The sequence below is a fragment of the Oncorhynchus tshawytscha genome, linkage group LG19 (genome assembly GCF_018296145.1).
Source record: "Oncorhynchus tshawytscha isolate Ot180627B linkage group LG19, Otsh_v2.0, whole genome shotgun sequence".
Taxonomy (NCBI): domain Eukaryota; kingdom Metazoa; phylum Chordata; class Actinopteri; order Salmoniformes; family Salmonidae; genus Oncorhynchus; species Oncorhynchus tshawytscha.
Window position 1 is genome coordinate 54,457,713 of NC_056447.1, and position 18,075 is coordinate 54,475,787.

The 18,075-nt window shown below is 53.2% G+C and overlaps 1 protein-coding gene across 3 annotated transcripts in view; it reads left to right on the forward strand.

The window, feature by feature from the left end:
- Positions 1-3,895: 3,895 nt before the first annotated feature.
- atp8b4 (ATPase phospholipid transporting 8B4) overlaps positions 3,896-18,075 on the forward strand; it is a gene marked incomplete at its 3' end in the record, with an annotated part of 74,251 nt that continues 60,071 nt past the window's right edge. For 2 of the 3 annotated variants that reach the window (XM_042301903.1, XM_042301904.1), the window contains 1 exon segment: positions 6,406-6,590. Coding sequence is in view for 1 of the 3 variants with exons in the window: in XM_042301901.1 (XP_042157835.1) it covers positions 4,280-4,335 (56 nt within the window). 3 annotated transcript variants of the gene reach the window in all.

The following is an 18,075-nucleotide window of genomic DNA, read 5'->3' on the forward strand; positions in this document are numbered from 1 at the left end:
TTAGGATCATTTACGAGGAAGGTTAGTTGAACTAAAGACAAGGTTAGGATCATTTACGAGGAAGGTTAGTTGAACTAAAGACAAGGTTAGGATCATTTACGAGGAAGGTTAGGTGAATTAAAGACAAGGTTAGGATCATTTACGAGGAAGGTTAGTTGAACTAAAGACAAGGTTAGGATCATTTACGAGGAAGGTTAGTTGAACTAAAGACAAGGTTAGGATCATTTACGAGGAAGATTAGGTGAATTAAAGACAAAAGGTTAGGATCATTTACGAGGAAGGTTAGGTGAATTAAAGACAAGGTTAGGATCATTTACGAGGAAGGTTAGGTGAATTAAAGACAAAAGGTTAGGATCATTTACGAGGAAGGTTAGGTGAATTAAAGACAAAAGGTTAGGATCATTTACGAGGAAGGTTAGGTGAATTAAAGACAAAAGGTTAGGATCATTTACGAGGAAGGTTAGGTGAATTAAAGACAAAAGGTTAGGATCATTTACGAGGAAGGTTAGGTGAATTAAAGACAAAAGGTTAGCATCATTTACGAGGAAGGTTAGGTGAATTAAAGACAAAAGGTTAGGATAATTTACAAGGAAGGTTAGGTGAATTAAAGACAAAAGGTTAGGATCATTTACGAGGAAGGTTAGGTGAATTAAAGACAAAAGGTTAGGATCATTTACGAGGAAGGTTAGGTGAATTAAAGACAAAAGGTTAAGATCATTTACGAGGAAGGTTAGGTGAATTAAAGACAAAAGGTTAGGATCATTTACGAGGAAGGTTAGTTGAACTAAAGACAAGGTTAGGATCATTTACGAGGAAGGTTAGGTGAATTAAAGACAAAAGGTTAGGATCATTTACGAGGAAGGTTAGGTGAATTAAAGACAAAAGGTTAGGATCATTTACGAGGAAGGTTACGTGAATTAAAGACAAAAGGTTAGGATCATTTACGAGGAAGGTTAGGTGAATTAAAGACAAAGGTTAGGATAATTTACATAGAAGTGTGACAAGAGATGAAAAGAATCTGCCCACTCCATCAAGCAATGGGGACCACAACACAGGACATTCACGGGACCTCATGGAACCATGGACCGCACCTGCAGAAACTGGACAACAGGGGGAAGCAGAGGAGATACCTATCATAGACTTCTCCCAGCTGACGCTTGACATACCTCCTACGCCACCTCCAGTGGTAGAAACAACCAGCTGGTATGATTGAGTAGAATCAGCCAACAGTAACACGGAAGCAGCAATGTAACAATGTGAGAGTCAGTAGTGCATGACCTTAAAGGGTAATAGTAGGAAGCTTCCGTTTAACACACAGGCCTAAGATTACGTAGGTCTACAGCCCCAGTGGGAACTTCCCTTTTAAAAAGATATATAAAGAGAACAGAGATCATAAGACAGTATGATCCTCGTTAACATATGAGACAGACTTCATATGGAGAATCATCACAGGTAAATTTACTATTGCACTATACTCTTTTTGTTAGACTATAACAATATTAGAAAATTGGCTTATTTTGCCTATATACTTATTGGATCACTATCTGAATATACTTGGTTGAATTTGGTGACCCTGAGACTGAGACAAAGTCTCAGTGAGACATCAGGTACAATGTGATTGGCACAGAGGTCTAAACACCTCTAGTGAATACAGACAAACAATATTAGTGGCTTATTTTGGTCACTATCTGAATATACTTGTGAGACATCAGGTCTAAACACCTCTTGATGTGATTGTGAGACATCAGGTACAATGTGATTGGCAATAACAGCAAAATACCAGTTACAATATATTGAGTCCATACACAGAGTTGTAAGTGTATTAAGATATTAGAATTCGGAATCTAGCGCCGTAGCTGCGAATCTAGCGAAAGAGCTGGGGCTGAGAATACCGATTACGGGAAAGAGACCATGGGGCTGAGCATTTAAGGTAATTGAACTATTTTTGCTACTTAGTCAATATTGTTAGAAGTGTTAACGCATTTAAAGTTTTGCAATATTATCTGGCATAGCTTAAAGCATTAAGGATTGATTGAGCATTATTGTTGTATTGAGAAACTGTATAACCATTGAATTGTAATGATGTGTATAAGACAAAAAACAGAGTGACTTAATAAAAGCTTGAAACTTTGACAACTAGGCCAGATTAACGATCTGGAGAGCAAACGCCTTTGACACTCTCACTGAACAGAAAGTGACCCTGGTTATAGGTTAGAGTGATTGCACTAAAGAATATTTCATTGTGTGGACAATAATATATTTTTAAGAGAGTCAAAACATATACCAATACTAGTTTCCGAGTGACTACTAGCTGACGAGCATAATAACTACTAGGAGTTGTTATTAGGTATTGATATATTCATAGGTAAAGATAACTTGAGGGTAAGGGAATATAGGAGGAATCCATAACGCTTAATAATATTTAAATAGGAGTATATCTATCCAAGGCCTCATACTAGACCGGACAATAAGGGAGTGACAACGTGAACGAAGGAACAAACCCAACTCACGCGAAGGGCCATTACGAATACATAGAAGGGTTGGTAGGGCCGCACGGCAAGGCCCTTGTTACACCGAAGTAACTAAAGTCCCAAAGTACTCTGCCCAGCCAGAGGACGGGGTGGAGGCTTTTGCTGCAGGCATTGGGCAAAAGTCAGCACCGTGACAGAAGGTTAGGTGAATTAAAGACAAAGGTTAGGATAATTTACGTAGAAGGTTAGGTGAATTAAAGACAAAGGTTAGGATAATTTACGTAGAAGGTTCGATGAATTAGGTTAAGTTCATAATAAGGTTGAGGGACCCACTGCTAGAACAGCTGCTGCAGTGGGTCAGTTTGTTTGAGCACTCACCTGGTTGCTAGTCTCTTTCTGCTCTCTCATCAACTCCATATGGAATTTTCATGCTTAACAGGGAAACACCACGATCCTGGTCGTTGTGGATCGTTTCTCTAAGTCCTGCCGTCTCCTTCCTCTACCCGGTCTCCCAACGGCCCTACAGACTGCGGAGGCCTTGTTTACGCACGTCTTCCGGCACTACGGGGTGCCTGAGGATATTGTGTCTGATCGGGGTCCCCAGTTCACTTCGAGGGTCTGGAGGGCGTTCATGGAACGTCTGGGGGTCTCGATCAGCCTTTCCTAGGGTTTTCACCCTGAGAGTAATGGGCAGGTAGAGAGAGTAAACCAGGATGTGGGTAGGTTTCTAAGGTCTTATTGCCAGGACCAGCCAGGGGAGTGGGCGGCATTCGTGCCCTGGGCAGAGATGGCCCAGAACTCGCTTCATCACTCCTCCACTAACCTCTCCCCCTTCCAGTGTGTACTGGGGAACCAGCCGGTTCTGGCTCCTTGGCATCAGAGTCAGACCAAAGCTTTTGCGGTGGACGACTGGTTCCGGCGTGTGCGGAGGAGACATGAGACGCCGCCCATGTTCACCTTCAGCTCGCTGTGCTGCGCCAGACAGCCAGTGCAAACCGTCACCGCAGTGAGGCCCCGTTGTTCTCACTGGGGGACCGGGTCTTGCTCTCGACCCGAAACCTGCCCCTCCGCCTGACCTGCCGAAAGCTGGGTCCGCGGTTTGTGGGGCCGTTCAAAGTCCTGAGGAAACTGTGTTTCAGTTTACAGCTCCCCCCGATTACCGCATTAACCCTTCGTTCCATGTGTCTCTCCTCAGGCCGGTGGTGGCTGGTCCGCTCCAGGAGTCTGAGGTGCGGGAGGTTCCTCCGCCCCCTCGAGGGGGCCCTGGCGTACGCCTTTCGCTCCATACTGGATTCGAGGCGTCGGGCGAGGGGCCTTCAGTACCTCGTGGAATGAGAGGGGTACGGTCCGGAGGAGAGATGCTGGGTTCCGGTGGAGGACGTGTTGGACCCTTCAATGCTGCGGGAGTTCCACCGTCTCCGTCCGGAGCGCCCTGCACCTCGCCCTCCGGGTCGTCCCCAAGGCTGGTGTCGGCGCGCTGCTGGAGCCGCGCGTCATTCATTCGTTCATTTTTCCATTTGTTTTGTCTTGTTTTCCATCACACCTGGTTTAAATTCCCTCAGTATTAGACATGTATATAACCCTCTGTCCCCCCCCCATGTCTGTGTGTGGAATTGTTTGTTGTTTCGTGTATGTGCACGCTATACTGGGTTGTGCTGGGTTATGTCAACTCATATTGTGTTTAGTGTTCTTAGTGCCGTGTTTTTTCGTTCACCGAAATAAAAGGCTCCTTTGTCTACCCAACTTCTGCTCTCCTGCGCCTGACTCCCTTACAGCCAGTTACACATTACCTAACAGAGAGATGGACCATGTACCACATGAAAGCTGACGTGATGCCTCATCTGTACTGGCATGATCTTCTCAAGTAAGTAGCTTCCTCAGTGAATGCATTTCAATATGCACAGTGGGAGTCTGCTTCCCAAATGGCACCCTATTCCCTATATAGTGCACTACTTTAGACCAGAGCCCTATAGAACCCTATTCCCTATATAGTGCACTACTGTTGCCCAGAACCCTATAGAACCCTATTCCCTATATAGTGCACTACTTTTGCCCAGAACCCTATAGAAGCCTAATCCCTATATAGTGCACTACTGTTGCCCAGAACCCTATAGAACCCAGTGGGCCCTGGTCAAAGGTAGTGCTCTATAAAAGGAATATGATGCTATATGTGGGAGACAGTAAACAAATATTCAAAGAATACAATAACATACGTTTTTCCCTCAGAGGTCTGTGGGGTGGACCAGGACCATACAGGGGTCTGTGGGGTGGACCAGGACCATACAGGGGTCTGTGGGGTGGACCAGAACCAGAACCATACAGGGGTCTGTGGGGTGGACCAGAACCATACAGGGGTCTGTGGGGTGGACTAGGACAATACAGGGGTCTGTGGGGTGGACCAGGACCATACAGGGGTCTGTGAGGTGGACCAGAATCAGAACCATACAGGGGTCTGTGGGGTGGACCAGAACCATACAGGGGTCTGTGGGGTGGACCAGAACCATACAGGGGTTGTGGGGTGGACCAGGACCATACAGGGGTCTGTGGGGTGGACCAGAACCAAACATGGGTCTGTGGGGTGGAACAGAACCATACAGGGGTATGTGGGGGAACAGGACCATACAGGGGTCTGTGGGGTGGACCAGGACCATACAGGGGGCTGTGGGGTGGACCAGAACCATACAGGGGTCTGTGGGGTGGACCAGGACCATACAGGGGTCTGTGGGGTGGACCAGAACCATACAGGGGTCTGTGGGGTGGACCAGGACCATACAGGGGTCTGTGGGGTGGACCAGAACCATACAGGGGTCTGTGGGGTGGACCAGAACCATACATGGGTCTGTGGGGTGGAACAGGACCATACAGGGGTCTGTGGGGTGGAACAGGACCATACAGGGGGCTGTGGGGTGGACCAGAACCATACAGGGGGCTGTGGGGTGGAACAGGACCATACAGGGGTCTGTGGGGTGTACCAGAACCATAGGATAATCATGCACCTTGGGATGAAATAGGTAATTTACTTGCTCTTTTTCAAGACTGCATTCAAATCTCCCCCAGTTATTATACTATTTTTCTGTAAAGCACTCTACGATTACAACTATTGATTAGTTAAAAGGGCTTGACAAATACAATATGATGAATTGATTAATTGATGTATTGATTGAAAGCTATTCATTCGCCTTGTGTGTTACTACATTGTAAAATGCAGAACCATCTGGGATGTGCAGGACTTCCTGTTTCTTAAGTTTCGAGGACTTAAGGACTCATTTCACTTCAAATAAAACCCTCAACAAGTTACATTGACCTGTGACAGCCCCCTGTATGTACCGTTGATGTCCACATGATGTCCTTATTGTCAAGACAACCATTGGTTCTGTGTATGCTTTCTGTGTGTGTGTTTGTGTGTGTGTGTGTGTGTGTGTGTGTGTGTGTGTGCGCACACATCAGGCTACAATAAGATTTGTTGATATGTTGCTCTATTTTATTTGACTCTATTCTATTTAATCTTCTACTAAAAACATGACTGTTATTATATCTAAACACACGACTGTTATTATATCTAAAGACATGACTGTTATTATATCTAAACACACGACTGTTGTTATGTTATTTATTGTTTGTGAGAGAAGTTCTCACATTTGAGAATGACAATCCTTTAGTCGATCATTGGTTCTGCTTCATTACCATAAGGCTTGAATGCGACACTGAGTAGAGAGAGATAGAGAGAGAGGGAGACAGGCAGTGAGAGAGAGAGAGAGAGAGAGAGACAGGCAGAGAGAGAGAGGCAGAGAGAGAGGAGAGAGAGAGGGGAGAGAGAGAGAGAGAGGGAGGGAGACAGAGGGGGAGAGAGAGAGAGAGAGAGAGAGAGGGAGGGAGACAGGCAGTGAGAGAGAGAGGGAGAGAAGCGCGGAGAGAGCGAGTGAGAGAAGCGCGGAGAGAGCGAGGGAGAGAAGCGCGGAGAGAGAGGGAGAGAAGCGCAGAGAGAGCGAGGGAGAGAAGCGCGGAGAGAGCGAGGGAGAGAAGCGCACAGATTCTCCAGAGCTGCAGATGCGCCTAAATTTTCCTCGTTCGCCTTACCGATGATTCCCACTGTCTCCAGCTGAATGGACGATGTTGTCGGTGAGTAAAAAAATTGCATTACAATTTACATTCAGTTATTGTCATGATTAGTGAATACACGGTATCGATCATGGTCAAGTTGAAATCTTTCAACTCTGCCATGACATTTGCATAGATATGCATGGCTAAGAACGCCAGAATGTGTCGCTGATGTTACGATCACTCAGTCAACGTTACAAATCACTATACACGTCTCGAATGTAGGCCTCCTGTAATGACGGTTTGCAAAGTGAGTTACTAACTGTAACACCCGTGAACAAGTTCAAAAAGCATTTGCAAGATGGAATCCTCAAAGCCTTCCGCCCATTGCTAATTTCAGTCACCTCTATCGGGTCTCCACTGTATCATTTTTGTAAGTGATACACACTGAACACGGTTATGGTATGTTCATAAGTTATTAATCAGGTGTTGTTTCAACTTTGGGAGAATATATAAATTACAACTTTTTCGTTATTGTTTTTCCTTCAGTGGGCTACATCACAGTATAATATCATGGGGAGTGAGCAAAGTGACCGAAACAGAGATCCTATTAAATGACTAAATTAGCCGTTCTAGTTTGTTTATTCTATGGGTTCATCATTGAGAGAGGGAAACAAAAACAGAACGGTACATAAGAGCTAGCAGTTAGATTTTGGGTTTACCTGTTTACTGTGCATGGTGCTGACATCAGCAGACCAAGCCCTGTGTCTCAGAAGTATTCCCGGCAGAGATCTGTGTACTGTACTGAAGAAAGCAAGAAGCCTATTAGGTTTCAGTGAGCAGCTCTGAAGGAAACTGCGTGGTGAGCAGTATAGTAACAATGCCCAGGCCTTTCTTAGGGATTAACCATCCCCTGCAGCTTTTGCTGCCTGTATTCTTATTTACGCTAAGAATGTCCAATTCTCTGTATTTATCTCACCAATTGGTAATACTCTATAACAATAGAGTATTGCCTCTTCCTAAACAGATGTAGGATCTTAATTTCGAACACGCTTTTGCTGCTGAGAATTTTCCTGCATCGCAGGATATGCAGATGAGATTTGTGATTTATATAAATTCACTGAAAACCCGCACTAACACACGGATATATTATCAGTATTGCACTTTTCAAGTAGCCTACTTTTGGCCAGCTAATAGCCTAACCACTGATCAAGCAACATTAGGGACTAAACCGCAAAAACCTTGTTGCTGCAGGATTATTTTGCTGCGACAATACGGGTCAAATTTAGACCCTACATCTGTACATGTAATTTACTGTGTGTAGATTTCAGCATGACACAGTAGTGACTCACAAGACAAATTGTCCTCACTATTAATTCTGTTCTCTGTCACTTAGGGAAGAAGATTTTTTGTAATTCATCTGTGATTGGTGATTGATTGGTCACTGTATGTCAATTGAGGAAAGGAGATACAGGAATATAAAAAAAGATAAGCTTTATGTGTGGTGGAACAGGACCATACAGGGGACTGTGGGGTGGAACAGGACCATACAGGGGACTGTGGGGTGGAACAGGACCATACAGGTGACTGTGGGGTGGAACAGGACCATACAGGTGACTGTGGGGTGGAACAGGACCATACAGGTGACTGTGGGGTGGAACAGGACCATACAGGGGACTGTGGGGTAGAACAGGACCATACAGGTGACTGTGGGGTGGAACAGGACCATACAGGGGGCTGTGGGGTGGAACAGGACTATACAGGGGGCTGTGGGGTGGAACAGGACCATACAGGGGGCTGTGGGGTGGAACAGGACCATACAGGTGACTGTGGGGTGGAACAGGACCATACAGGGGACTGTGGGGTGGAACAGGACCATACAGGGGACTGGGACTGTGGGTGGAACAGGACCATACAGGGGACTGTGGGGTGGAACAGGACCATACAGGGGACTGTGGGGTGGAACAGGACCATACAGGGGACTGTGGGGTGGAACAGGACCATACAGGTGACTGTGGGGTGGAACAGGACCATACAGGGGACTGTGGGGTGGAACAGGACCATACAGGGGACTGTGGGGTGGAACAGGACCATACAGGGGACTGTGGGGTGGAACAGGACCATACAGGTGACTGTGGGGTGGAACAGGACCATACAGGGGACTGTGGGGTGGAACAGGACCATACAGGTGACTGTGGGGTGGAACAGGACCATACAGGGGACTGTGGGGTGGAACAGGACCATACAGGGGACTGTGGGGTGGAACAGGACCATACAGGGGACTGTGGGGTGGAACAGGACCATACAGGTGACTGTGGGGTGGAACAGGACCATACAGGGGACTGTGGGGTGGAACAGGACCATACAGGGGACTGTGGGGTGGAACAGGACCATACAGGGGACTGTGGGGTGGAACAGGACCATACAGGGGACTGTGGGGTGGAACAGGACCATACAGGGGACTGTGGGGTGGAACAGGACCATACAGGGGTCTGTGTGGTGGATCAGGTCCATACAGGGGCTGTGGGGTGGAACAGGACCATACAGGGGTTGTGGGGTGGAACAGGACCATACAGGGGTCTGTGTGGTGGAACAGGACCATACAGGGGGCTGTGGGGTGGAACAGGACCACACAGGGGGTTGTGGGGTGGAACAGGACCATACAGGGGCGGTGGGGTGGAACAGCACCATACAGGGGGCTGTTGGGTGGACCAGAACCATACAAGGGGTGGAATAGAACCATACAGGGGGCTGTGGGGTGGAACAGAACCATACAGGGGGCTGTGGGGTGGAACAGGACCATACAGGGGGTGGAACAGGACCATACAGGGGGCTGTGGGGTGGAACAGGACCATACAGGGGGTGGATCAGGGCCATACAGGGGCTGTGTGGTCAAACAGGACCATACAGGGGGCTGTGGGGTGGACCAGAACCACACAGGGGGCTGTGGGGTGGACCAGAACCACACAGGGGCTGTGGGGTGGAACAGGACCATACAGGGGGCTGTGGGGTGGAACAGGACCATACAGGGGGCTGTGGGGTGGAACAGAACCATACAGGGGGCTGTGGGGTGGAACAGGACCATACAGGGGCTGTGGGGTGGAACAGGACCATACAGGGGCTGTTGGGTGGACCAGAACCATACAAGGGGTGGATTAGAACCATACATGGGAATGTGGGGTGGAACAGAACCATACAAGGGGTGGACCAGAACCATACAGGGGGCGGATTAGGTCCATACAGGGGGTGGACCAGACCATACAGGGGGTGCATTAGGACCATACAGGGGGCTGTGGGGTCAAACAGGACCGTACAGGGGGCTGTGGGGTGGACCAGAACCACACAGGGGGCTGTGGGGTGGACCAGAACCACACAGGGGACTGTGGGGTGGAACAGGACCATACAGGGGGCTGTGGGGTGGAACAGGACCATACAGGGGGCTGTGGGGTGGAACAGGACCATACAGGTGGCGGTGGGGTGGAACAGCACCATACAGGGGCTGTTGGGTGGACCAGAACCATACAAGGGGTGGATTAGAACCATACAGGGGCTGTGGGGTGGAACAGGACCATACAGGGGTGGAACAGGACCATACAGGGGCTGTTAGGGGTGGAACAGGACCATACAGGGGGTGGATCAGGACCATACAGGGGCTGTGTGGTCAAACAGGACCATACAGGGGGCTGTGGGGTGGACCAGAACCACACAGGGGCTGTGGGGTGGACCAGAACCACACAGGGGGCTGTGGGGTGGAACAGGACCATACAGGGGCTGTGGGGTGGAACAGGACCATACAGTGGGCTGTGGGGTGGAACAGAACCATACAGGGGGCTGTGGGGTGGAACAGGACCATACAGGGGGCTGTGGGGTGGAACAGGACCATACAGGGGGCTGTTGGGTGGACCAGAACCATACAAGGGGTGGATTAGAACCATACAGGGGAATGTGGGGTGGAACAGAACCATACAAGGGGTGGACCAGAACCATAAAGGGGGCGGATTAGGACCATACAGGGGTGGACCAGAACCATACAGGGGGTGCATTAGGACCATACAGGGGCTGTGGGGTCAAACAGGACCATACAGGGGGCTGTGGGGTGGACCAGAACCACACAGGGGGCTGTGGGGTGGACCAAAACCACACAGGGGGCTGTGGGGTGGAACAGGACCATACAGGGGGCTCTGGGGTGGAACAGGACCATACAGGGGGCTGTGGGGTGGAACAGAACCATACAGGGGTCTGTGGGGTGGAACAGGACCATACAGGGGACTGTGGGGTGGAACAGGACCATACAGGGGGCTGTGGGGTGGAACAGGACCATACAGGGGACTGTGGGGTGGAACAGGACCATACAGGGGACTGTGGGGTGGAACAGGACCATACAGGGGACTGTGGGGTGGAACAGGACCATACAGGGGACTGTGGGGTGGAACAGGACCATACAGGGGACTGTGGGGTGGAACAGGACCATACAGGGGTCTGTGTGGTGGATCAGGTCCATACAGGGGCTGTGGGGTGGAACAGGACCATACAGGGGTTGTGGGGTGGAACAGGACCATACAGGGGTCTGTGTGGTGGAACAGGACCATACAGGGGCTGTGGGGTGGAACAGGACCATACAGGGGGTTGTGGGGTGGAACAGGACCATACAGGGGGCTGTGGGGTGGAACAGCACCATACAGGGGGCTGTTGGGTGGACAGAACCATACAAGGGGTGGATTAGAACCATACAGGGGGCTGTGGGGTGGAACAGAACCATACAGGGGCTGTGGGGTGGAACAGGACCATACAGGGGGTGGAACAGGACCATACAGGGGCTGTGGGGTGGAACAGGACCATACAGGGGGTGGATCAGGGCCATACAGGGGCTGTGTGGTCAAACAGGACCATACAGGGGCTGTGGGGTGGACCAGAACCACACAGGGGGCTGTGGGGTGGACCAGAACCACACAGGGGGCTGTGGGGTGGAACAGGACCATACAGGGGGCTGTGGGGTGGAACAGGACCATACAGGGGGCTGTGGGGTGGAACAGAACCATACAGGGGGCTGTGGGGTGGAACAGGACCATACAGGGGCTGTGGGGTGGAACAGGACCATACAGGGGCCTGTTGGGTGGACCAGAACCATACAAGGGGTGGATTAGAACCATACATGGGAATGTGGGGTGGAACAGAACCATACAAGGGGTGGACCAGAACCATACAGGGGGAGGGGTAGGTCCATACAGGGGTGGGGTGGACCAGACCATACAGGGGGTGCATTAGGACCATACAGGGGGCTGTGGGGTCAAACAGGACCGTACAGGGGGCTGTGGGGTGGACCAGAACCACACAGGGGGCTGTGGGGTGGACCAGAACCACACAGGGGGCTGTGGGGTGGAACAGGACCATACAGGGGCTGTGGGGTGGAACAGGACCATACAGGGGTTGTGGGGTGGAACAGGACCATACAGGTGGCGGTGGGGTGGAACAGCACCATACAGGGGGCTGTTGGGTGGACCAGAACCATACAAGGGGTGGATTAGAACCATACAGGGGGCTGTGGGGTGGAACAGAACCATACAGGGGGCTGTGGGGTGGAACAGGACCATACAGGGGTGGAACAGGACCATACAGGGGGCTGTGGGGTGGAACAGGACCATACAGGGGGTGGATCAGGACCATACAGGGGCTGTGTGGTCAAACAGGACCATACAGGGGCTGTGGGGTGGACCAGAACCACACAGAGGGCTGTGGGTGGACCAGAACCACACAGGGTGCTGTGGGGTGGAACAGGACCATACAGGGGGCTGTGGGGTGGAACAGGACCATACAGTGGGCTGTGGGGTGGAACAGAACCATACAGGGGGCTGTGGGGTGGAACAGGACCATACAGGGGGCTGTGGGGTGGAACAGGACCATACAGGGGGCTGTTGGGTGGACCAGAACCATACAAGGGGTGGATTAGAACCATACAGGGGAATGTGGGGTGGAACAGAACCATACAAGGGGTGGACCAGAACCATAAAGGGGGCGGATTAGGACCATACAGGGGTGGACCAGAACCATACAGGGGTGCATTAGGACCATACAGGGGGCTGTGGGGTCAAACAGGACCGTACAGGGGGCTGTGGGGTGGACCAGAACCACACAGGGGGCTGTGGGGTGGACCAGAACCACACAGGGGGCTGTGGGGTGGAACAGGACCATACAGGGGGCTCTGGGGTGGAACAGGACCATACAGGGGGCTGTGGGGTGGAACAGAACCATACAGGGGGCTGTGGGGTGGAACAGGACCATACAGGGGGCTGTGGGGTGGAACAGGACCACACAGGGGGCTGTTGGGGGACCAGAACCATACAAGGGGTGGATTAGAACCATACAGGGGTTGTGGGGTGGACCAGAACCATACAGGGGCTGTGGTGTGGAACAGAACCATACAAGGTGTGGACCAGAACCATACAGGGGGCTGATTAGGACCATAGAGGTGGTGGACCAGAACCATACAGGGGCTGATTAGGACCATACAGGGGTGGACCAGAACCATACAGGGGGCGGATTAGGACCATACAGGAGGTGGACCAGAACCATACAGGGGCTGATTAGGACCATGCAGGGGTGGACCAGAACCATACAGGGGGCTGTGGGGTGGAACAGAACCATACAAGGGGTGGACCAGAACCATACAGGGGGCTGATTAGGACCATACAGGGGTGGACCAGAACCATACAGGGGGCTGATTAGGACCATACAGGGGTGGACCAGAACCATACAGGGGGCGAATTAGGACCATACAGGGGTGGCCCAGAACCATACAGGGGCGGATTAGGACCATACAGGGGTATGTGGGGTGGACCAGAACCATACAGGGGGTGGACCAGAACCATACAGGGGGCGGATTAGGACCATACAGGGGGCTGTGGGGTGGAACAGAACCATACAGGGGTGGATTCGGACCATACAGGGGGCTTGTGGGGTGGAAAGGACCATACAGGGGGCTGTGGGGTGGAACAGGACCATACAGGGGCTGTGGGGTGGACCAGGACCATACAGGGGGCTGTGGGGTGGAACAGGACCATACAGGGGGCTGTGGGGTGGAACAGGACCATACAGGGGGCTTTGGGGTGGAACAGGACCATACAGGGGGCTGTGGGGTGGAACAGGACCATACAGGGGGCTGTGGGGTGGAACAGGACCATACAGGGGGCTGTGGGGTGGAACAGAACCATACAGGGGACTGTGGGGTGGAACAGGACCATACAGGGGCTGTGGGGTGGAACAGGACCATACAGGGGGCTGTGGGGTGGAGACCATAACCATACAGGGGGCTGTGGGGTGGAACAGGACCATACAGGGGGCTGTGGGGTGGAACAGGACCATACAGGGGCTGTGGGGTGGAACAGGACCATGCAGGGGTGGAACAGGACCATACAGGGGGCTGTGGGGTGGAACAGGACCATACAGGGGGCTGTGGGGTGGAACAGGACCATACAGGGGGCTGTTGGGTGGACCAGAACCATACAAGGGGTGGATTAGAACCATACAGGGGAATGTGGGGTGGAACAGAACCATACAAGGGGTGGACCAGAACCATAAAGGGGCGGATTAGGACCATACAGGGGTGGACCAGAACCATACAGGGGGTGCATTAGGACCATACAGGGGGCTGTGGGGTCAAACAGGACCATACAGGGGGCTGTGGGGTGGAACAGAACCACACAGGGGCTGTGGGGTGGACCAGAACCACACAGGGGGCTGTGGGGTGGAACAGGACCATACAGGGGCTCTGGGGTGGAACAGGACCATACAGGGGGCTGTGGGGTGGAACAGAACCATACAGGGGGCTGTGGGGTGGAACAGGACCATACAGGGGCTGTGGGGTGGAACAGAACCATACAGGGGACTGTGGGGTGGAACAGGACCATACAGGGGGCTGTGGGGTGGAACAGGACCATACAGGGGGCTGTGGGGTAGACCATAACCATACAGGGGGCTGTGGGGTGGAACAGGACCATACAGGGGGCTGTGGGGTGGAACAGGACCATACAGGGGGCTGTGGGGTGGAACAGGACCATGCAGGGGGTGGAACAGGACCATACAGGGGGCTGTGGGGTGGAACAGGACCATACAGGGGCTGTGGGGTGGAACAGGACCATACAGGGGGCTGTTGGGTGGACCAGAACCATACAAGGGGTGGATTAGAACCATACAGGGGAATGTGGGGTGGAACAGAACCATACAAGGGGTGGACCAGAACCATAAAGGGGGCGGATTAGGACCATACAGGGGTGGACCAGAACCATACAGGGGGTGCATTAGGACCATACAGGGGGCTGTGGGGTCAAACAGGACCGTACAGGGGGCTGTGGGGTGGACCAGAACCACACAGGGGGCTGTGGGTGGACCAGAACCACACAGGGGGCTGTGGGGTGGAACAGGACCATACAGGGGGCTCTGGGGTGGAACAGGACCATACAGGGGGCTGTGGGGTGGAACAGAACCATACAGGGGGCTGTGGGGTGGAACAGGACCATACAGGGGGCTGTGGGGTGGAACAGGACCACACAGGGGGCTGTTGGGGGACCAGAACCATACAAGGGGTGGATTAGAACCATACAGGGGGTTGTGGGGTGGACCAGAACCATACAGGGGGCTGTGGTGTGGAACAGAACCATACAAGGTGTGGACCAGAACCATACAGGGGGCTGATTAGGACCATAGAGGTGGTGGACCAGAACCATACAGGGGCTGATTAGGACCATACAGGGGTGGACCAGAACCATACAGGGGCCGGATTAGGACCATACAGGAGGGGTGGACCAGAACCATACAGGGGCTGATTAGGACCATGCAGGGGTGGACCAGAACCATACAGGGGGCGGTGGGGTGGAACAGAACCATACAAGGGGTGGACCAGAACCATACAGGGGCTGATTAGGACCATACAGGGGTGGACCAGAACCATACAGGGGCTGATTAGGACCATACAGGGGGTGGACCAGAACCATACAGGGGGCGAATTAGGACCATACAGGGGTGGCCCAGAACCATACAGGGGGCGGATTAGGACCATACAGGGGTATGTGGGGTGGACCAGAACCATACAGGGGTGGACCAGAACCATACAGGGGGCGGATTAGGACCATACAGGGGGCTGTGGGGTGGAACAGAACCATACAGGGGTGGATTCGGACCATACAGGGGTTGTGGGGTGGAAAAGGACCATACAGGGGGCTGTGGGGTGGACCAGGACCATACAGGGGGCTGTGGGGTGGAACAGGACCATACAGGGGCTGTGGGGTGGAACAGGACCATACAGGGGGCTGTGGGGTGGAACAGGACCATACAGGGGCTGTGGGGTGGAACAGGACCATACAGGGGCTGTGGGGTGGAACAGGACCATACAGGGGACTGTGGGGTGGAACAGGACCATACAGGGGACTGTGTGGTGGAACAGGACCATACAGGGGCTGTGGGGTGGAACAGGAAAATACAGGGGTCTGTGGGGTGGAACAGGACCATACAGGGGCTGTTTGGGTGAACCAGGACCATAAAGGGGGCTGTGGGGTGGAACAGGACCATACAGGGGACTGTGTGGTGGAACAGGACCATACAGGGGGCTGTGGGGTGGAATAGGACCATACAGGGGGCTGTGGGGTGGAACAGGACCATACAGGGGGCTGTGGGGTGGAACAGGACCATACAGGGTGCTGTGGGGTGGAACAGGACCATACAGGGGGCTGTGGGGTAGACCATAACCATACAGGGGCTGTGGGGTGGAACAGGACCATACAGGGGGCTGTGGGGTGGAACAGGACCATACAGGGGGCTGTGGGGTGGAACAGGACCATACAGGGGGCTGTTGGGTGGACCAGGACCATACAGGGGCTGTGGGGTGGAACAGGACCATACAGGGGGCTGTGGGGTGGAACAGGACCATACAGGGGGCTGTGGGGTAGACCATACCATACAGGGGGCTGTGGGGTGGAACAGGACCATACAGGGGGCTGTGGGGTGGAACAGGACCATACAGGGGCTGTGGGGTGGAACAGGACCATGCAGGGGTGGAACAGGACCATACAGGGGGCTGTGGGGTGGAACAGGACCATACAGGGGGCTGTTGGGTGGACCAGGACCATACAGGGGGCTGTGGGGTGGAACAGGACCATACAGGGGGCTGTGGGGTGGAACAGGACCATACAGGGGGCTGTGGGGTAGACCATAACCATACAGGGGCTGTGGGGTGGAACAGGACCATACAGGGGGCTGTGGGGTGGAACAGGACCATACAGGGGGCTGTGGGGTGGAACAGGACCATGCAGGGGGTGGAACAGGACCATACAGGGGCTGTGGGGTGGAACAGGACCATTCAGGGGGCTGTGGGGTGGAACAGAACCATACAGGGGGCTGTGGGGTGGAACAGGACCATACAGGGGGCTGTGGGGTGGAACAGGACCATACAGGGGGCTGTTGGGTGGACCAGAACCATACAAGGGGTGGATTAGAACCATACAGGGGAATGTGGGGTGGAACAGAACCATACAAGGGGTGGACCAGAACCATACAGGGGGCGGATTAGGTCCATACAGGGGGTGGAACAGAACCATACAGGGGGTGCATTAGGACCATACAGGGGCTGTGCGGTCAAACAGGACCGTACAGGGGGCTGTGGGGTGGACCAGAACCACACAGGGGGCTGTGGGGTGGACCAGAACCACACAGGGGGCTGTGGGGTGGAACAGGACCATACAGGGGGCTGTGGGGTGGAACAGGACCATACAGGGGTTGTGGGGTGGAACAGGACCATACAGGGGCGGTGGGGTGGAACAGCACCATACAGGGGGCTGTTGGGTGGACCAGAACCATACAAGGGGTGGATTAGAACCATACAGGGGCTGTGGGGTGGAACAGAACCATACAGGGGCTGTGGGGTGGAACAGGACCATACAGGGGGTGGAACAGGACCATACAGGGGGCTGTGGGGTGGAACAGGACCATACAGGGGGTGGATCAGGACCATACAGGGGGCTGTGTGGTCAAACAGGACCATACAGGGGGCTGTGGGGTGGACCAGAACCACACAGGGGGCTGTGGGGTGGACCAGAACCACACAGGGGCTGTGGGGTGGAACAGGACCATACAGGGGGCTGTGGGGTGGAACAGGACCATACAGGGGCTGTGGGGTGGAACAGAACCATACAGGGGGCTGTGGGGTGGAACAGGACCATACAGGGGGCTGTGGGGTGGAACAGGACCATACAGGGGCTGTTGGGTGGACCAGAACCATACAAGGGGTGGATTAGAACCATACAGGGGAATGTGGGGTGGAACAGAACCATACAAGGGGTGGACCAGAACCATAAAGGGGGCGGATTAGGACCATACAGGGGTGGACCAGAACCATACAGGGGGTGCATTAGGACCATACAGGGGCTGTGGGGTCAAACAGGACCGTACAGGGGGCTGTGGGGTGGACCAGAACCACACAGGGGGCTGTGGGGTGGACCAGAACCACACAGGGGGCTGTGGGGTGGAACAGGACCATACAGGGGCTCTGGGGTGGAACAGGACCATACAGGGGGCTGTG